Genomic DNA, 21,382 nt, shown 5'->3' with positions numbered 1-21,382 from the left:
CCATTGGAAGGGGGGACACGCACACCGATCCCGTAGAGTTAAGAAGGGAAAAAAATCCGAAAATTAACTTTTAACAAGGCACACCTGTTAATTTAAATGTATACCAGGTGACTACCTCATGAAGCTGGTTATTACATGAGTCCATGTGTTATTTCATAGTTTTGATGTCTTCACTATTATGGAAACTTTTGACTGGTACTGTATCCCTGCACATTGTAAATATGGTATTGGCACTGACCCTGTATATAGCTAGCTTGCTTCGTGTTTTTTCTATTTCAGTTTTTTTATTTATAGATACATTTTCTACTTTATTTTATAGTAATACTGATATTCATTACTGCATTGTTGGGCTAGTGCTTGCAAGAAAGGCATTTCACTGTACTTGTGCATGTGAAAATACAATCTGGAAACTAGAGTTGATGGAGCACAAATTGAATTGACCTCAATTCTTTCTCTTGCTTTCATCCTATTTATAAAAAAATGTGTTGCACCCCCCCTCCATTCTCTCCCTCCATCCAGCCGTGGCCTATGACAGGAGGACAGAACCTGGCTCCAGACCCCCCTCAGAGAGACTTACTGCTCACAGGGTCGGTAGACATTCACAGCTCGTTCATTTCTTTTCAGAGACCTCATTTCAGTGCATGTTATGATCTACATTTAATGTTGCTGTTTGGAGATTGTGAACAGTGTTTCAAAGAGTTAGTCATGTTTTTGTTCCCCTGATTTGTTGATCCTCACAAATGTAATCTCTCACAGGCACGAGGACGGTACGGTGCGTTTCTGGGATGCGTCGGGGGTGTGTCTGTACCCCATGTACAAGCTGAGCACGGCAGGGGTGTTCCTCACTGACTCAGACCCCAATGACAACCTGAACCAGGGCACAGAGGGAGAGTGGCCACCTTTCAGAAAGGTGTGTGTGTGTGTGTGTGTGTGTGTGTGTGTGTGTGTGTGTGTGTGTGTGTGTGTGTGTGTATAAGTAACATGTAAAGAGTTTCCACCATTCGGCTGTGTGTATAATCACATACAGGGAGCACAAAGCTATAGTGGAGTCCCTGTAGACTAGGTGTGTTTTGTGAGGGAGAATGTGTCTAGTGAGACAGAACAGAAAGCCGATTCACACACTGAGACGGTGTATGAAACGTGTCCCCATCCTCTTCTCCCCTCCAGGTGGGTTGTTTTGACCCGTACAGTGACGACCCTCGTCTCGGCATTCAGAAGATCCACCTGTGTAAATACAACGGCTACCTGACTGTAGCTGGCACTGCTGGACAGGTGAGTTTACCAATGGAAAACCAACCACTACTCCCTCTGGTGGCCAGTTAGCCTAACTGCCGTGTCGGACATTTTTGGACATTACTGGTATAAATCCAGTCTGTTTTTGTCTTAATTTTACATTCTTAGGCACGTTCTTTTCCTGGGGGTATTTGGGTCACGGACGGTCACACATTCAGTGAACGACACATTTTCCAGACCCAGTCATGGCTGCATAGCTCTCCTAGTCATTATATAATGTAGTATGATAAATAAGCTACCTCTTTAATCAGAATGTGTGGAAATTTTAAAGTGAGATCTCATTCTTTATGAGCACCGGATCGTCACCGGGAACTCTTATGCCCCTCTTTATATTGTCATTAATTATTAGAGGGTGGTCTGATTTAGTTGGCTGGCACACACACTAAGAGATGTGAATGTCTGAGTGGTTCATATAAGTGTTCGATAACCCTGCCTGTTGGTCCAAAACAATACATGTGATGTTACGGTCTGTCCGTCTCTCACCTCTCCCCTCCATAGATCCTGGTGTTAGAGCTGAATGATGAGGCAGCAGAACAGACTGTGGAGGCCACCGTAGCAGACCTGCTACAGGGACAGGAGGGCTTCCGCTGGAAGGTAAACGACGACAAAACAAGAAAATGATATTAGGAGTGTGTTTAAAAACTGCAGTGCAATTTTGATTTAATTGGATTTCGGTTAGCGTAAAGAAAAGGGTGATCAATACTTTTCTGTAACCGTCTCTCCGTGTCAGGGCCACACGCGTCTGGAGGTGAGGGAGGAGCCGGTGACGTTCCCCCCAGGTTTCCAGCCCTTTGCCCTGGTCCAGTGTCAGCCTCCGGCCGTGGTCACTGCCCTCACCCTGCACTCTGAGTGGAAACTAGTAACATTCGGGACCAGCCACGGCTTCGGACTCTACGACTACCAGCAGAAAAACAACGTTCTCGTCAGGTAAGTGTGTGAGTGTTTGCATGTTTCCGCCTGTATGACTTCAAAATAACAGAAGGTAATAGAGATGGTATATAGACGTGTGTGTTAACCCTTTCCTGTCACACTCCTGTAGGTGTACTCTGAACCCCAGTGACCAGCTGGCTATGGAAGGTCCTCTGTCTAGAGTGAAGAGCATTAAGAAGTCTCTCCGCCAGTCCTTCAGAAGGATCAGGCGTAGCCGAGTGTCGCTACGTAAACACCACGTCAACAACGCAGCTAAGGTAAACGACTACAAAAATGTCTTCTTGGGTCCCAATATTGACTGCATAAATCTTAATAGAAAGTTCCTAAAGATAAAAATTTTTTGTGCGGTTTGCTTCTGCATTCATCTCCAACCCAGTGTATCTAAAACAGGCTTCTGTCTCTAGTTGCAGCAGGCCAATGCTCGTCTAGAGGCAGAGCTAGCTGAGATGGAGTTGGCGCCCGTCCAGAGAAAGATAGAGCCTCGATCCCCTGACGACTCCTTCACCGGCCTCGTGCGCACGCTATACTTCGCTGACACCTTCCTTTCAGACAGTAAGTCACACTAACGGTTTTGACTTGACTCTTGAGGTTAGTTTTAGTCAGTGGTACCCACTTTCACCTGAAAGTCACCCAGTAAAATGCTACTTGAGAAGTCTGAGACTTATTTGGTTTTAAATCTACTTAAGTATCCAAAGTAAATGTAATTGCTAAAATATACCTAAGTATCAAAATAAGTTTAAATTCCTTATTAAGCAAACCAGACGGCATCATTTTCTTGTTTTTATTTTACGGATAGCCAGGGACATTCAAACACTCAGACATCATTTACAAACGCCAGATCAGAGGTAGTAGATGGCCAGGGATGTTCACCTGGTAAGTGCTTGAATTGGACTGTTTTCTTGTCCTGCTAAGCATTCAAAATGTAATGTACTTTTGGGTGTCAGGGAAAATCTATGGAGTAAAAATGTATTTTCTTTTGGAATGTAGTGGAGTAAAAGTTGTCAGATTTAATTAGTAAAGTACACAGACCCCCCAAAACTACTTAAGTAGTACCTCAAAGTATTTTTACTTACTTTACACCACTGGTTTTAGTTAGGGGGCGCCTTGTAGATCGTGCCAGCAGAGAAATGTTTGATTTCTCCTTTCTGTTTGTGATTCGGTCTCATCTCTTGTCAAGTATAGACCAATACAAAGGACTCATGAAAAAGTCAGTCGTGGAATATAAACTTTTCATAAACCCATTACATTGAAAGAAATAACTCCAAAACAAAAGGTTATTTTGCGTTTTTGTATTATCACAAACTATCAGTCACAAAATAATTATGACTTAGGTTCCTCAGGAAACGTTCTGTATCTCTGGCTTAAAAATATTTCAAGTGAACCTATTTGACCTCAGTCTCTCAATGTTCATCAACAAGCGGTGTGTAAAACCTGTCCCATTCAGAAAACCCATAAACACTTGTCCCCACAACAATACAAATTATTAGGATTCACAATATATTATTCCCCAACAATTCTTAGTAACCAAACAAATACGTGGTAGATCACAATGAAAATAAATGAAATACTGTATGTTAAGTTGACAGTTGAGTCTGAATCAATCCGATCCAACAGTAGAACTGAAATGGAGAACAACAGATCAACTGAGATTTTCCTGTCATTCCAATCCGTTTAGGAATGTTGGTGGCGTTTTAGCTTTTGTTCAGACACGGCTGTAGTGCACTTTTGAGTTCAAAACAAAGGTACAGTGCCTTAAGTATTTACACCCCTTGTATTTTTCCACATTGTCTTACAGTGTGAATTTACACACACTACCCCGTAATGTCAGTGGAATTATGTTTTTAGAAATGTTTACAAATTAATAAAAAATTAAAAGCTGGAATGTCTTGAGTCAAGTATTCAACCCCTTGCATGGACTCAGTGATTCAAAAATCATGTTAACCACTATCTGTAAGGTCCCTCATTCGAGCAGTGAATTTCAAACACAGATTCAACCACATAGACCAGGGAGGGTTTCCAATGCCTTGCAACGAAGGGCACCTATTTGGTATATGAGTAAAAATCATCAAAAGCAGACATTGAATATCCCTTTGAGGATGGTGAAGTTTTTAATTACCCTTTGGATGTTGTATCAAAACACCCAGTCACTACAAAGATACAGGTGTCCTTCCTAACTCAGTTACGATAGAGGAAGGACTCAGGGATTTTACCATGAGGCCAAAGATGACTTTAAAACAGAGTTGAATGGCTGTGATAGAAGAAAACAGGATGGCTCAACAACATTGTAGTTACTCTACAATACTAACCTCATTCATCCTGTTTGCAACAAGGCACTGAAGTAATACTGCAAAAAATGTGGCAAAGCATTTACATGTTTGTCCTTAATACAAAGTGTTATGTTTGGGGCGAAACCAATACAACAAATTACTGAGTAAGGCTTTACCTCTTACATCTAGACGTTCCGCTAGCGGAACACCTGCTCCAATATCCAATGATGGGCGTGGCGCGAATTACAAATTCCTCAAAAATACAAAAACTTCAATTTTTCAAACATATGACTATTTCACAGCATTTTAAAGACAAGACTCTCGTTAATCTAACCACACTGTCCGATTTCAAAAAGGCTTTACAACGAAAGCAAAACATTAGATTATGTCAGCAGAGTACCCAGCCAGAAGTAATCAGACACCCATTTTTCAAGCTAGCATATAATGTCACAAAAACCCAGAAGACAGCTAAATGCAGCACTAACCTTTGATCTTCATCAGATGACAACCCTAGGACATTATGTTATACAATACATGCATGTTTTGTTAAATCAAGTTCATATTTATATCAAAAAACAGCTTTTTACATTAGCATGTGACGTTCAGAACTAGCATACTTCCGGGGAATTTGCTAACAAGTTACTAAATTACTCACGATAAACGTTCACAAAAAGCATAACAATTATTTTAAGAATTATAGATACAGAACTCCTCTATGCACTCGATATGTCCGATTTTGAAAATAGCTTTTTGGTGAAAGCACATTTTGCAATATTCTAAGTACATAGCCCAGACATCACGGGCTAGCTATTTAGACACCCGGCAAGTTTAGCACTCACCAATATCAGATTTACTATTATAAAAGTTTGATTACCTTTTGTTGTCTTCGTCAGAATGCACTACCAGGACTGCTACTTCAATAACAAATGTTGGTTTGGTCCAAAATAATCCATCGTTATATCCGAATAGCGGCGTTTTGTTCGTGCGTCCCAGACACTATCCGAATGGTAAAGAAGGGTCGTGCGCATGGCGCAATTCGTGACAAAAAAAATCGCTGTTTAAAATCAATTTTTATGCCATTTTTCTCGTAAAAAAAGCGATAATATTCTGACCGGGAATGTCCATTTAGCGAAACAGAGGAAAGAAAACAAAGCTTTCGGTCGACGCGGGCACGAGCCTGAGTCTCACAGTACTGTAACCAGCCACTACCCAAACGCGCTACTTTGTTTCAGCCAGAGCCTGCAAAGCTGCGATTCAGCGTTTTGCCGCCTTCTGAGAGCCTATGGCAGCCGTAGGAAGTGTCACGGGACAGCTAAGATCCTCACTCTTCAATAAACAGAGACAAGAAGAACGACACCTTGTCAGACAGGCCACTTCCTGCATGAAATCTTCACAGGTTTTGGCCTGCCAAATGAGTTCTGTTATACTCACAGACACCATTCAAACAGTTTTAGGAACTTTGGAGTGTTTTCTATCCAAAGCTAATAATTATATGCATATTCTAGTTTCTGGGCAGGAGTACTAATCAGATTAAATCGGGTACGTTTTTTTATCCGTCCGTGAAAATACTGCCCCCTAGCCATAACAGGTTAACACTGGTAACCCAGGAAATGATCATCTTCCCCCAATGTCATACTATTGCAATTCCATAAAATACACAACATGTGCAGCCGAGGCAAAAAATTGAATTGTACATCATCCAAACAGGTTGTCCCATGGAAGCCTTTAGCCTAGCGTATTAACTAAACACAAAGTTGCCATAAATTGAAAGCCTAGACACTTCCGGACTGGGGGGGGGCTTGTAACGAAACACGGCTTGTAACAAAAAATAAAAAATCAGCAGTAAGCTTTAGTTCTCTTTTTGCACTGAGTCAATTCCTCACGCTGCTGTTTCCAACGTCTTATCATCGACTCATTAAGACCAAGCTCCCGTGCAGCAGCTCTTTCCTTTTCCAACAGCCAGATCAATCGCCTTCAACTTGAAAGCTGCATCAAATGCATTTCTAATCTAAACAGTAAATAAAAAGGTTGTTTGACCTTAACCCGTTCGGCAATTTCATTGGTCTAATGAAAGCTTCATGCCGCCAAAAAACTAAGCACGTCACAGAATGTGTTTGTTTTTTTTGGAGAGAAAAAAATTTAAATCGGGAAAAATCCATATTAGCTGCGTCATTGTTTAAGCCGCGAGGTTCAAAGCCTGGGAAAAAAGTTGCGGCTTATAGTCCGGAATTAACGGTAATTGATCTCCGGCAGACTAGTAGTGGTAGCTAATTCATTTTCTCATCTATCACTGATCAGAAACATTTAGCATACGATACTGTAGCCTAAATCAATTGTTAGTTATCGACTCACAAGCATAGGCTATTTTCCTATAGTCCCAATCCCACTGAAACCTAAAATCCTGACTCCTGTTTCGCATGAAAATACCTAACTTTATTCTGTATTCCATAGGTTGCATTATCAAAGCACATCTCACCTATGCATGTCAAAATAATGCTCGAACTTTCGCCCGCTTCTCTGCGCTGTCTCGTATTGCTGCCCATGTGAGAGCTTCTGTAGAGAATGTGTGATCAACAAACGGTATACGAGTAGATATGGATATTTCTTTTTTGTAAACTGTTACCTTGATATTCAAGCAATTTCCTCTCTTCACCCTATTATTCATGAGTTGATCTGATATATGTATAATCATCAACTTGATTTAGCCAAGTAGGAGATATTGTCATTCCTTGGAGGTTATCTAACAAGCTAGGCAACTTTGGTCATTTTCACTTTTGTTAGACTGCCGTTACAAAGTTTGTATGAACGCTATAGCCTACTCTGGGTGCGCTCTGTGTCGCGATGGGGCGGCAGATAGCCTAGTGGTTAAGAGCATTGGGCCAGTAACCGAAAGGTCGCTGGCTCAAATCCCCAAGCCGGCTAGATGAAAAATCCTTCAGCAAATTCGCTCTGGATAAGAGAGTCTGCTAAATGACTAAAATGAAAAATGCTCTGAATTCATTGATGAACATAACGCTCTGAATTTATGATCAGCCTGTTTTGCAATTCACAAGAATGTCATAGGCTATCAAAGTTATTCATTACTAAGTATCAGTTTAATTTACTGTGAAATCTTTACAAAGGGGCGCAGCCAAGCCAACGTTGTGGTGCAACGCCAATCTTATTTTGGGAGAACCCTGGCTGAGTGACCACTTCCAATTTCCGCTGTATTTCCTGTATTGAAACTTATACAAATATTCATCCCTATTGCTAAGCACATGCAAAATCCTAGAGGAATACCTGGTTGTCTGCTTTCCACTAGACACTGGGAGATGAATTCACCTTTCTGCAGGACATTAACCTAAAACACAAGGCAAAATCTACACTGGAGTTGCTTACAAAGAAGACGGTGAATGTTCCTGAGTAGCCAAGTTAGCTTTGACTGTTAGAAAATCTATGGCAAGACCTGGAAGTTATTGTCTAGCAATGATCAACAACCAATTTGACAGAGCTTGAAGAATTTTGAAAAGAATAATGGGCAAATGTTGCACAATCCAGGTGTGGAATGCTCTTAGAGACTTACCTAGAAAGACTAACATGTATTGACTCAGGGTTGGATACTTATCTAATTAAGAGAGCTTTTATTTTTCATAAAAGCCAACATTAGTAAAAAATTATTATTCCATTATGACAATGTTTTGTGTGGAGTGTTGACAAAATTATAATTACATCCATTTTAATCCCACTTTGTAACACATGTTGAAAAAGTGAATGGGTGTGAATACTTTCTGAAAGCACTGAATGAACAAGCTTCAGAGCTGAGGGTTTGAAACCTTCCTCTCTCGCATCGCTGTTTTTCCGCAGCTGATGCTGGCTATTTAATTGGCAGTTAAAGGGGATGCGCAGCGTCGGGAGGAGACTCACTGAGGCGGTTCAGACTTAAATTCGGAGCTGTCACAACACACACACAGACAATGGGCAATGAAACATTTTATGACCTTTCATACTGCTCATTCCCCTCCTCATACAGGCTCCCACAACACACCCTCTCTGTGGGCAGGGACCAATGGGGGATCAGTATTCGCCTACCAGCTCCGCCTACCGCCTGTGGAACGCAGAGGAGAGGACCCTGTCACAGCACACCCTGGTGAGAACACGCATGTTCTTACACATCGCTCTCTTGCCTCCTTTGTCCACACTTCCAAAACTCTGTTTTAACAACAGACAATAAAGCACAAATCCATTCTCCCACTCTCTCCAGCAAAGGAGATCCAGTTGATGCACCGTGCTCCAGTAGTGGGCATCTTGGTGTTGGACGGCCATGGTTCCCCTCTGCCTGAGCCCCTGGAGGTGGCACACGACCTGGCCCGCTCACCTGACATGCAGGGTTCACACAGCCTGCTGGTCATATCAGAGGAACAGTTCAAGGTGAGAAGACACACACTACAGCACACACATCTTACCCACACTCATCTGATGAGGGGACATTCTCCCCCCCCCCCAGTGTTGATAAAGAAACACAGAATGTGTTTATCCTCCAAGACTATCATTTCTCTTTCTCCAGGTGTTCACCCTGCCGAAGGTGAGCGCCAAAATGAAGTTGAAGCTGACGGCCATTGACGGCTCACGTGTGCGCCGGGTGGGCGTGGCCTGGTTCGGCAGCACCCGCACGGACGACTACGGCGAGAGCGGCCTCACCGTCCTGACCAATCAGGGAGACCTCCACGTGGTGTCGTTGCCGGGGGTGAAATTGCAGGTCCAGTACCCCTGTATACGTAGGGAGGACGTCAGCGGCATCGCATCCTGCGTCTTCACCAAGCATGGACAGGGTAGGACGAGAGAGACACGCACACACACAGTTTACATCTCACAAGCATTTGGCATTTCATGTATTCAGTTCTTTAGTCCTCTCATGCCATCCATTTTTATTACTTGTGCTCTTTCTCCCTCAGGTTTCTACCTGATCTCTCCGTCAGAGTTTGAGCGTTTCTCTCTGTCTGCTCGCTGTGTGGTGGAGCCCCGGTCTCTAGTGGAGGTGTCCTCCCAGATACCCAGCACCACTCTGCCACGGGCGCCGCCGGATGGGGCCTCTGTGGAGCGCAGGTACACACACACTTGTTTTTATAGCTGTATTCACCATCGGCTTTGGAAGTACTGCTTTTTGGCACAATTACCTTTTCATGTTTTACTGAACAGCTGTGTCTGTCATTCCAGAAATTCCACGAGGGATGGCGTGGGTAAGATCACATGCTGTTTGTACCGCTTTAAAGAGCTAATATAGTTCTACCTATAGCTATGCAAATAATACTAAAACATGCATGCGTCTATGCCTAACAGAGTTCTTCAGCAAGCGCGCAGTATGAAATGCTCTGTTAGGCTGTCAACCTTTTTTTGCTTGTGCTGATCGGTCTGCGAACACACGATCTACACTCACTGTGTTGTCATGCCGTGTGCTTCTGTGCCCTGATGTGCTGACTGTGCTGCGATGCTGTTCGTTTGCAGAGAGCTCTGCTAGACGTGTGATGGAGCATGCTTTGCTGAATGACGAGAGTGAGTACCACAGGAACCACCAGACAACCTTAACAGAACTTAACCTTAACCAACTCCCAACATTTGTGTGAGTGATCCCTGCGGGGATTGAACCCACAACCTTGACGTTGCTAGCGCCGTGCTCTTACCTACTGAGCCACATCGATATGTCTGCTTTGACTGTCCTGTTGGCATCCGGACGTGTAAACCCGACCTGCAGTCGGTTACATAGCCTGCTACATAGCGAACCACAACCATCCCATTACACGTTTCATGATGACCATCCCAACTCATTGCAACTCATGTCAATCATCATTGTGTATCTGTGGTCTGACGTGTGTTTTCTTACAGCTGTGCTTCAAGAGATCCAGAAATCTCTAGAAGTAGATCAGACGTGAGTATTCACCTCTGAAACGCAACTACAAGCTCTGTTTTTCAGTGTGTTATGCAGGGACTCATTTGTGTGTGTTTGCTACAGGACATTCCTGGAGAATGGGACAAGTGCTCTCGCTGGAGGGAAGGTGCTGAGCAATTGAGGCGAGTTTATGATCAGTATCGTTAGCATTAATCTGCCGGAATATGATACATATCACTATGGTGATGGAATTCAGGTTGCTCATTGTTGGTTTGCTCATCTCTTGTTTTGTCTTTCTTTCCCTGTTCTTCAGACTGAGCCAGTCATCCCTGTGCCTGAGACATCGTGGAGTCTGCCTAGCGACTCCTGACTCCTGCTTCGCAATCTACACCAACACTATTACTATCACTACTGAACACTTGGGCCCCTAGCCCCCGGAGACTCACCCCTGACCTCTAACCCCTGACCCCTAGCATGAGAGGCTGAACCCTGGCCCCTAACCCCGAAGACTGACTCACTGGCTTTGTCACACATGGCACTCTATTCCCCAAGTAGTGCACTGCTTTTAACCAGAGCCCATAGAGGGGGGTTGGTGTAGTGTATGAGGAACAGGGTGTCATTTGAGGGCCACCGCTATAGAGAGATGGAGGGACCACCACATGTGCCTAGGGACCAACCACTGTACTGTAATACCCCTGGTATGCTTTGAACCTCTACGCCTGCCACACATTAGTAATGATCGTATGGTCATTCCGCTGACGCGCTTATCCAAAGCCACTTACAGTTCACACACACACAAGCCATACTTGCATTAAACACACCCTACACGCTCACCCACCCCCTCCTCACGTTCCCTCCTCATCCCGACCCCGGTCACGGCATTCAGCCTTTCACCCTTGAACTCAAGCTGACCTGTGAAACTCTGATTCGTCCAGTAACAGCCCTGCCTCTGCACATCCTCGCTTGCCTTAGTCTCCTAGAGAGAGACACATATGGGGGAGGGGGAAGATATAGGAAGGAGGGGGGATGGACTTGTTTTTTTATTTTTATTCCTATGATTCTTTTATTTGTAATGTAATGTAATTTTACCTGTGGTTTTGTAACTTTTTGTTTTGATTCCGTGTAATTCTTGGAGACGTAAAATCTAGATGGATGGGCTAAACTGTACAAGGGAGCCAAGAATGTTTTTGTTTTTTTAAATCTGTTTGATATAGTTTGTTGCCTATGCTGACAAGGCATTGTTTGGAGTTCGAGTGCAACATGGAGTATCTGTGGAATCAGTACTGTTAATTTTGAACCATACAAGGTGGTAGAACACCAGCCTGGTAGCCAGAACTATTGTTGCTTTAGCCAGCTTTTCTGCTTTTGCCAACTCAGAAACACATCTGACTACCAGTCTAGCAGTATAAGACCACTGTGCCGTAAAATGTCTCCCCAAGCTTTTGTTGCCAACTGACCTCCCTCCTTACCTCTCCTACCGTCCGCGCATTCATGTGTAATAACCAGTTATAACCTGACGTAGGTATTTGTCCTGTGTAGCACATGACGCTACAACTTTCTATGGTGGCTTGGTTTTTAAAATGTTATAATGTAAACCCTTTTTTTGAACACAGCAATGAGTAATGTTATTTAGGAATGTAATTTTAAGATATTGTAGTCAAATGTTTAATATATATGTACTATATGATTCTCTGCCTGTTAACGGTTAGGTGTGTTTTTAATGGGGGTTGGCTGCTATAGTCGGATCTTACAACAAAATATTTTGGTACTGTTTCTTGAAATGCTGGGTATTTTAGCATTTCTGTGGTCTCTAGAATATATTTTTGTAGTGAATGATGGAGTTTGAGAACCCTACTTTTTTGATAACTTTCACACTACATAATGTCCTGCTGGAAAATGAATACATGTTTTTCACAAGAGTTCACGTGTCTGTCTTTCTTTGAAGTTTTTCATTCACTGCTTGATTGAACTACAGGATTGCTGCTTCAAGCCTCGCTCTGACTGTTCCCCACTCCACCTCAACAGTCAAAATAAAGTACATCTGATGGCTATGCACTTGGGTTATATCCTGAGCCTTGTGAGTTTGGTGCTGGCAGGTCAAGTGGATCAATTAGGGATCAGTTGTCAAACAAGCATAGCCAAGAGTCTTAATCACCATTATGGAGCAGTGCGTTGTTCACTTATTGCCTCGGTCACCATCGCTTTGCTGGAACTTTACCTCTCCTATAGGACCGCCCTCAAACACCAGGCAGCTCGAAACAATCTATGTTGGTGGAAAAAGGGAGAAATGCATTTAATTTGTCTGTTCAAATGTGCCAGAAAGCACCTTAGCCAATAGGGACTATGATGATCTATGCCAGAATGCGCTGTTCAGTTTATTGTACACATTGTAGCCAATACAGTGCCTTCACATTGATACATACCTTGCCCATAATTATAATAAATAAATTGCTTGCATAGGTTTTTGTTTATAAGTTATGCTATTCAACTGAAAAGATGATGAATTTAAGGTGAAATGGAGAAGAGGGAAAAATGGAAGGAGAGCATAGCCCTTTAATTCCAGAGCACTGATGAAATCTCTCTAAGAAGGCACTGCTCTTTCCTTCTCTCCATCTCTCTCCCTTGTCTGTCACCACCTATTGTCAGTGTCTCCACACACCTGCTCTCACATTTCCTCTCCCTCATTCACCAGCTGCCCATATGAATAGCTGTATATCTGAACGGACTGCCAAAGACAGTTAAATTATTCAAATACTGTGTGTGTATGTTGTCTTTGTTTGAGGTTAAGTTGTGTGTGTGTGTGTGTGGTGGTTGGTCAGTGTGTGTGCGTTTGTTGTCGTTATTGGTGGGTCAATGTGTGTGTGTGTAGGTGACACCAGCACTTGAGGACAAGCAGAAACACTTCTGGACCCCCAGCCATGCCTGAGGATCACCTGAGAGGCCAGGTATGCTATATCACCCTGATACATCCCCGCACTGCGCTACCCCTGCAGGGTAGAACCATTTAGATTGACCTACAGATAAACATTGTTTAGATCTCTGCAGTGGAACTTTATCCATCTGAGATCAAACATTTATAGCCACTTAGGATGTTCTAATTTGTTTATTTTTCTATGTTATAATGATTAACATAAACACAACCTTAAATTGTGTTATTGCGGTAGTTAGCTATAGCAAGTCCTATGTTGTGTATTATAATATACTATCCACTATACGACAAGTATGATAGTACTGTTGTGATACTGTAGCTAATGGGGTCAGTAGCTAATCTGGCTCTCTAACCTAAGACTTGTGTGTCAAGTGGCCATCCAGGTGTAAAACGCCTGAAACCCTGTCCTTATGCTGACTGACTATGGTTGACAGACTCATTACTTGACCTGGTGCCCTTGCATTTATTTATTCATTGATCGATCTAAACCTTAATGTGTTAGCACCAGAGTAATTATGGTGCTAACAGGCAAGTTGAAGGTTTAACTGAAAGTAGAGCCATGATAAGAAATATTTAAATGTCAATGAAATCCAAACAGTCATTTCAGGCTATTTCTTATTAAAATAAATGTGTCTTGTACGTTGTTATTCATTCCTGTACTGTGTAACTTGAACATATCTACCATATTCTTAGTAGTTATGTTCCTATTCTGCAGGTAATCATTTTATTCAAACCAGAGATGAATAAAAGCTGATAGAGGACATCCTTCAGACATGTCACTTGTAAAAACCAAAGGTAGGACCAGTAGAGAAAATGAGAGAACCAACACAGGAAAGAAACTAAAGGGAAAAGGAGAAAATAATTGTTCCAAACCACCACCTGCAGTAACAAATGGAAAAGAAACGGTAGACCAGAAAGAAGAGGTCAATGGCAAAGGGAAGACTAAAAAGGGAGAGGGTAAAATGAAAAAGCAAGAGGAGAGTAGCAAGAAAAGTAAAGAGCAGAATAAACAACAGCCGAAAGAGGAGAAAGGTAAGAAACCAGTGAATGGGAAAAGTCAGAATGGTAGATCATCCCCTCAGAAGGAGAAAAGCATGACGGTTGATGGCGGTACGAATAAAGCTATCAAATCTAAACCTGGATCAAAAATACCCCCAACCAAAGGAGGAAGGGCAGACACACCTATAACAAAGCCTGTAAAAAAAAGAGGTGTCATAGTGAGTGAAACAGAGGAGACTGAGGAATCTGAGAGCGAAGGAGAGAGTTCAGTGGAGGAGAGCGAAGAGGAGGAGGAGGAGGAGCTAGTTTGTATAGAGGAGACAACTGAGACAGAAGGGCTCGAGACAGAGGCGACACAGGATAGCAGCGAAGAGGAGGTTGAGGTGTCAGACACGGAGAGAAGCACAGAGGGGCAGGTAAAGGAAGAATCAGAAAAGGAACCTCAAGTAGAGGAGGAATCAGAAAAAGAACCTTCAGTGCAAATCAGGAAACGAGGGGAACTTGAAGAGGAGCCAATCAGTACCAGTGAGGAAGAGGAAGAATCAGTGGCAGTGACCAGCGATGGGGGTGAATCTGAGAAGGTAACTTCAAGGAAAAGAGGGTCGCCCAAGAAAGCCACCGCTGTACCACCGCTCAGTTTGACGACCAGCGTCATTGCACCGACAGGGGGTCTGAAATCCAAGATGTTCATGAAAAAAAAGGGCCAGGCTGAAGAGAAGGTTGACAAACCTAAGAAAGCCCAGAAACCCACGAAAGCAGAGAAAAAGAAAGCAGAGAAAGCAAAGAAAGCTGAGAAAAAGAAAGCAGAAAAAGCTGAGAAAAAAAAAGGGAAAGGGAAACACAAAGCTACTCCAGCAGAGGAAGAAGCCCAGATTCTGAAAGATGTCTCCCTCAGCAAGGCTGATGCTGCAAAACACAAGGCCCAGATCCTGAAGCTAGCCAAACAAACAAAAACCTCCATCAAAGACAAGAATGCTTCTTCTTCCCCATTGGAGTCACAGGAGGATGAGGCTGCCTCAACTTCATCCAAAGCCCCTAAAGGCCCATCACGGATGATGCTATTGAAATCAAAAGGAAATGACCTCAAAACCTGTCTGGTTGAAGGAGAACAGGAACAAACGAAAGAGGAGCAACAAGATGGTGAAGGAGAAGCCAAACAGGGGAGCAGGAAAAACATTGGCCTGGTCCTGGGCAGAGTCAAGATGGCATCTGTTCGACAAAGGAGCAGTAAAATGCTGGTCAAGCCTGGAGAGGAAGCAACTACAGCCAGGTCTACAGATGCAGTCTCAGCCAAACCCACGGACAGTCTCATCACTCGTAGGAAAGGTGTGACGAGTCTACGCCACGTCTCGGGTTGGATCAGGGGGAAGATGCCCAAAGGGTTCAACCTGAGGAGTAAACTGAAAGTAGTGACCCAGGCCATTGGCTTCTCCCGTTGGCTCCCTCTCCAAGCCATCAAACAGAGGGAGGGAGCCACCAGCTCCAAACACAGCCTGCTTAAACATCGGATGGCCATGCGTGTGGCTAGTAAGACCAGCCTGGCCAGCAAGAAGAACCGAACCTCTGGAAACGGAGCCGAAGATAAGTCCGCTATCACCCAGAAGAGGCAAGCGGGGGAGTCTGGTGACGACCCCCACTCCACCTCCCCTCCAGCAGCCATCGTGCTCCCCAGGATGAACAAGCTGGGCATGGGAAAGGCCAAAGGAATCCTACCAGCCCAGCCATCCCAGACTGCTCAGCCAGCCTCCTCCTCCACCCCAGGCTCCAGCACTGCTGTGGGAGCCACCCTCGAAGCCCCCAAGCCCCCCAAACCAGGAGCCAGACTGGTACTCCCAGTCAAACCAGACCTCACCCTCCTCAAGTCCATAAAGAAGCCTGTTCCTGGAGCAGCACCAGAGCCAAGGAGGACTGAAAGTACAAATGGGAGCACAGGACCACAGAGACCCACACCAGACACCAGCAACGAGGACAGGAAAAGGGAGGCGGCACTTAAAGGCAATGAGGGTTTCAGCATCCTCCAGGCAGCCAGGGGCAAACTGGGCAACGATCAATTCAAATTGACCAAGCTATCCAAGCCTCTTGCTAGTGCTGCAATAGAAGTAGGACCCAGCCGTGGAGCTATAGTCCCAGACAGGGAGACAGGAGCTGGGTTTGCCGGATCCCCCACTGATGGTACTGAGTCTGGAGAACCTGTCAGACTGACTGGAGAACCAGCCAGAGTTGGGTCTAGGGTGGGGTCGTACTATGAAGAAGAGGCTGATCGAGAGGTGGCCCAGCTGATGGGAGGGGGGGGGCTGTACCCTGTCGGCCCTCTGGAGGTACACTGGGCTGGGACGACTCGCATGAGCGGAGACCCCCAGGTATGGATTACATATGGTAATGAATTGTTTTCTTTTTATTATAGTAATATCTAACAGAAAACATTTAAAATATGTGGATAGGAGGATAGCATTTCAGTTAACCAATTTATGTAAGCCTCTCTCGGGTATCACAATATGACAGATGTCGCGATACCGTCACAATTATAATTGTTACACAAAACTCCACTATCATCCCCTCCCTCAACAGGACTGGCTGCGAGCGGATACCCTCCTGCCCCACCAGACAGTGGAGAAGCTGACCAAGTGGACGGTGTACGAGGATGGGAACCAGGCCAGGACTGTACCCACCCACAACGGGAGAGGACCCTGGGAATCTGAGGACCCTGCTCAGGACATGCTGGAGAGTCGCCTCAACAACACAACGGTACTGAGATTGTTCTGGCTTTATGTGTTGAACTTACAGTATGTACCTGCGAAGCGCTGGACCAACAACTTCACAGCATGGATAACTTCATTTGGACATGCTGTAGCTTCAGGGTAAGCATCTTTGAGAGCAAAACAGGCAATATAACTACTAATCCTTGTTCACTAAGCATCCCGCTTCCTATTCACCGCTGTCAGTCTGTGTGTGTATTGACTAAAGCCTGTAACACAGATCTCTACTAGTTTATTTATTTTCTAGTCACTACCAATACAATAGAGCATAGCACAGGCATACAGTGTATCAACTATCACAGTGACTCAGCCTTTCCCATGAATACAGATGTATTGGTTACCTGTGGTAGAGGGGCTCTGGGTGGGGTTACGGGGCTGAGGGATATGGTTAGAGTACAATGAAAGAGAAAAAAACAGTTACTGCTAGACAAGAACTATAGCTACAGAAAGAAGGCACGGTAAATGGGTTCTGAGAAAGATCCATTGTACATGGTTCTGGAGGGGGACGTGTGGCTGACACGTGTCTGCTCTGGGTTCACCTTCAGGTAGCGATGCCAGGGTCTGACCAGGCTGTGGAGGTGGACGAGGTGGAGGATCTATCCCAGCTTGTGTGAGTGAGAGCGAGAGAGAGGGAGTGCGTGCGTGCACACGGTCAGGGTGTGGGAGTAACTGATTACATGTAATCTGATTGCATTTTATTTTTTGAACTGTGGACTTTACCTGCAAAAAATATTGTAATCAGACTCGATACTTTTGAAAAACTAGAGTACTGCCAGGATAAATTAAATTCAGAAAGGATGTTTGCGGAAAAAATATATATTAGGACACCTTTCTGTTTTCTTAATGACATTCAATTCAGCGTTGAAAGGTGCAAGTTTAAGTTTGTTCCACCTGAGCGAATCTGACAACCAGTCAGAGACCACTATGATGACACACCAAATGTGTTTGATGGATCTTTTGTCTTATTCTACTGCTTCTTAAGGGAAAAGTAATCCAAAAGAATGTAATTAGATTACCTTACCGATTTGGGGTAATCAAAAAATGACGTTACTGATTACAATTATGGACAGGCAACTTGTAACTGTTACGGATTACATTTAGAAGGTAACCTACACACCCACACACCTCTCTCTGTTAACTGGTGTATGTCTCCAGGGAGGTGTGTGAGAGCTCTGTGCTGCTGAATCTGAAGAAGAGGTTTCACCGTGACTCCATCTACGTATGTAACCTTACAACTGAACATGAGGAAAACTCAGACCGATCTCTCTCTCTCCATATAAACATGTATATCTCAGCTCTACCTCTCAGCCATATCAGATAACCGTCATCTTTCCCTGTGTGTCCCAGACGTACATAGGTAACATGCTGCTGTCACTTAACCCCTTCAAGCCCCTTAACCTCTACACTGAGGACCTCCGACAGCAGTACCAGGGCAAGGAGCAGAAACGCAACCCTCCGTGAGTAACAGCAGAGTAACCCAGGAGTAAATCAAGAGTAAACCCTAGAATGAACCAAACCCACTGTAATGCCAGAATAACACAATTATAACTATGTTGCCAATCTGAGTGACAGCAGAGTAACAAGCACAGAGTAACGCCAAGGGAATCCACCTGTTGCTAATGTAAGTCTGTGGTTGTGTGTCTATTTGTGCAGCCATGTCTATGCCATCGCCGATGTAGCCTTCAGCCAATCTCAGAGCTCACCACAAGAACAGTGCATCGTCATAAGGTATGTCAGAGGCACCAGTCTTTCTTTCTCTTTCCTATTCTCCTTCTCTCTTTAGAGTACTGTATTGACCTATCATCTTGTCTACAGCTGTTTTGAAGTGTATTCTGTCTTTCTACAGTGGTCAGAGTGGATCAGGTAAGACTGAGGCCACCAAGCTTATAGTCCACTACCTCAGCTCCATGTACCAAGGCAGGAACAACAACCTCAGACAGCCCATGGAGGTGCTGCCGATTCTAGAGAGTTTTGGTAATGCCAAGACCATCCTCAACAACAACTCCAGTCGCTTTGGCAAATACCTTCACATCCACATTCTCCAGTATGTCCTCCTCTAGGAACTTCATCTCTTTCACTCTGTAGAGAAACAAAGTTGTGTTCAATTGGCATGGGACCGGAGGAACAAAATGTATTTCAATCTTTTTAATTGGTCGACAGGGGTGTGGTGGTGGGGACTTCGCTGTCAAAGTACCTTCTTGAGAAGTCACGCGTTGTCTTCCAGGTGAGGTCTTTGTGTGAGACAACTGGGTGCATATTCCTCATAGCCTCAGTCTGACACTTTACTCATGGTTTACCGAACTTGTACTGTCTCTGCGTCAGGCCAATGAGGAGAGGAACTACCATGTGTTCTATGAGCTGCTGGCGGGGATGAACGACTGGGATAAACAGGAGCTCTATCTGCAGGGAGCAGAGACATACTACTACCTCAACCAAGTAAGCCCCAATTAGTAGAATCAGTAGGATCAAATGAATAGAATCCGTTAGTAGAAACAAAACCCTGCACATCCCAGGTGTTACCTTGACCAGGATTGAGGGAACAAACGGTCGAGCTGAATAGATTACTTCGCCCTCCCTCTGTCTGTCAGGGCGGGTCCTGTGAGCTGAAGGGGAAGCTGGACAAACAGGACTTCCTGTTGTTGGTCCAGTGCTTTGAGACGATTGGTCTACATGCCGACCAGATCTCCACAGTCTGGGCCATCCTCTCCTCCATACTACAGCTGGGGAATATCTGCTTCAGTTCCTACGAGGTGTGTGTGAGAGAGTGGGCAAGGGAGGGCAAGTGTATTCTTAGGGGATGAGGTGTCTGTCTGTGCTCAAAGAGGATGTGAGTTGTTCAGAGTAGTATGTATTTTGAGGTTTGCACATGATTGGATGTTTTTCATTCATTTGTATGTTTGATATACAGTATATGTGAGAAACAGACAGTAAATAAATATCTAATAGTGTACTTTTGTGTGTATCTAGAGTGAGTCGTTTGAGGTGGCCCGTATCTTCAGTGAGGCAGAGGCCAGGAGAGTAGGTTCTCTCTTGCAGGTGTCTTCAGAGGCCCTACAGACTGTCATCACACACAAAGTCACGGTCAGAACAAACCCTTCGCCATGCCTTCACCCTTCAATCTTCTTGAACTGTTCATACATTAGCTGATCTACAGTGCCTTCAGAAAGTATTCTTACCCTTTGACTTATAACACATTTAGTTAGTCTGAATTCAACATGGATTTAATGTATTTTCTTCTCACCTATCTACACACAATACCCCATAAGGACAAAGTAAAAATATTTTAATTTATTGTAAAAGGAAATATAGAAATACAGTATCTAATTTACAGAAGTATTCACACCCCTGAGACAATACTTTGTAGAAGCACCTTTGGCAGTGATTACAGAGTCTTTCTGGGTCAGTCTCTGCACTTTCCACACCTGGATTGTGCAACATTTGCCCATTATTATGTTCTACATTTTTTCAAGCTCTGTCAAATTGGTTGTTAATTATTGCTTGACAACAATTTTTAGGTCTTCCTGTAGATTTTCAAGTAGATTCAAGTCAAAATATATTCACGGTCTTCTTGGTAAGCAACTCCAGTGTAGATTTTGCCTTGTGTTTTAGGTTATTGTCCTGCTGAAAGGTGAATTCCTCTCCCAGTGTCTGGAGGAAAGCAGACTTAACCAGGTTTTCCTCTAGGATTTTGCCTATACTTAGCTCCATTCTGTTTATTTTTTATCCTGAAAAACTCCCCAGTCCTTAACGATTACAAGCATGCCCATAGCATGATGCAGCCACCACTATGCTTGAAAATATGGAGGCTGGTACTCAGTAAAGTGTTGTATTGGATTTGCCCTAAACAAAACTCTTTGTATTCAGGACAAAAAGTTAATTGCGTTGCAGTATTACTTTAGTGCCTTGTTGCAAACATGAATCATGTTTTGGAGTATTTTTATTCTGTACTGGCTTCCCTTTCTCTCTGTCAATTAGGATAGTATTGTGGAATAACTACAATGTTGTTGAGCAATCCTCAGTTTTCTCCTATCACAGCCATTAAACTTTAACTGTTTTAAAGTCACCATTTGTTTTTTATTTTTACCCATCTACCAATAGGTACCCTTTGTGAGGCATTGGAAAACCTCCTTGGTCTTTGTGGTTGAATCTGTGTCTGAAATGCACTGATCGCTTGAGGGACCTTACAGATAATTGTATGTGTGGGTTACAGAGATGTATTATGTTCGTTGTTAAGCAAATGTTTACTCCTGAACTTATTTATGCTTGCCATAACTAAGGGGTTGAATACTTAGTGAGGGAAAAAAGTATTTGATCCCCTGCTGATTTTGTACGTTTGCCCACTGAC

General features: G+C 43.8%; 2 protein-coding genes across 3 annotated transcripts in view; both read left to right on the top strand.

Annotated features, from left to right (window-relative positions):
* LOC106589453 (LLGL scribble cell polarity complex component 2) overlaps nt 1–12,272 on the top strand; it is a 31,252-nt gene extending 18,980 nt beyond the window's left edge. The window contains exons 12-27 of one of the 2 annotated variants that reach the window (XM_045710033.1): nt 520–587; nt 757–910; nt 1,168–1,272; nt 1,792–1,887; nt 2,024–2,220; nt 2,333–2,480; nt 2,628–2,775; nt 8,500–8,616; nt 8,731–8,897; nt 9,034–9,298; nt 9,422–9,572; nt 9,684–9,706; nt 9,972–10,019; nt 10,350–10,392; nt 10,477–10,535; nt 10,667–12,272. In XM_045710033.1, the coding sequence (XP_045565989.1) occupies nt 520–587; nt 757–910; nt 1,168–1,272; nt 1,792–1,887; nt 2,024–2,220; nt 2,333–2,480; nt 2,628–2,775; nt 8,500–8,616; nt 8,731–8,897; nt 9,034–9,298; nt 9,422–9,572; nt 9,684–9,706; nt 9,972–10,019; nt 10,350–10,392; nt 10,477–10,534 (1,788 nt within the window). In that variant the 3' untranslated portion in view covers nt 10,535; nt 10,667–12,272. The remainder of the gene's footprint in view (nt 1–519; nt 588–756; nt 911–1,167; nt 1,273–1,791; nt 1,888–2,023; nt 2,221–2,332; nt 2,481–2,627; nt 2,776–8,499; nt 8,617–8,730; nt 8,898–9,033; nt 9,299–9,421; nt 9,573–9,683; nt 9,707–9,971; nt 10,020–10,349; nt 10,393–10,476; nt 10,536–10,666) is intronic. The other variant, XM_045710034.1, reaches the window with a different exon arrangement.
* Nucleotides 12,273–14,244: 1,972 nt separating this feature from the next.
* Nucleotides 14,245–21,382, top strand: part of LOC106589452 (unconventional myosin-XV) — a 34,816-nt gene continuing 27,678 nt past the window's right edge. Inside the window, exons 1-11 of the mRNA XM_045709979.1 lie at nt 14,245–16,641; nt 16,850–17,026; nt 17,583–17,647; nt 18,193–18,256; nt 18,385–18,494; nt 18,691–18,765; nt 18,884–19,081; nt 19,198–19,261; nt 19,360–19,473; nt 19,626–19,787; nt 20,005–20,118. Coding sequence (XP_045565935.1) covers nt 14,245–16,641; nt 16,850–17,026; nt 17,583–17,647; nt 18,193–18,256; nt 18,385–18,494; nt 18,691–18,765; nt 18,884–19,081; nt 19,198–19,261; nt 19,360–19,473; nt 19,626–19,787; nt 20,005–20,118 — 3,540 coding nt within the window. The remainder of the gene's footprint in view (nt 16,642–16,849; nt 17,027–17,582; nt 17,648–18,192; nt 18,257–18,384; nt 18,495–18,690; nt 18,766–18,883; nt 19,082–19,197; nt 19,262–19,359; nt 19,474–19,625; nt 19,788–20,004; nt 20,119–21,382) is intronic.

Source organism: Salmo salar, chromosome ssa28 (genome assembly GCF_905237065.1).
Source record: "Salmo salar chromosome ssa28, Ssal_v3.1, whole genome shotgun sequence".
NCBI classification, from domain to species: domain Eukaryota; kingdom Metazoa; phylum Chordata; class Actinopteri; order Salmoniformes; family Salmonidae; genus Salmo; species Salmo salar.
The sequence above is the reverse complement of the archived record's forward strand: the minus strand, read 5'-3'. Positions and strand labels throughout refer to the sequence as shown.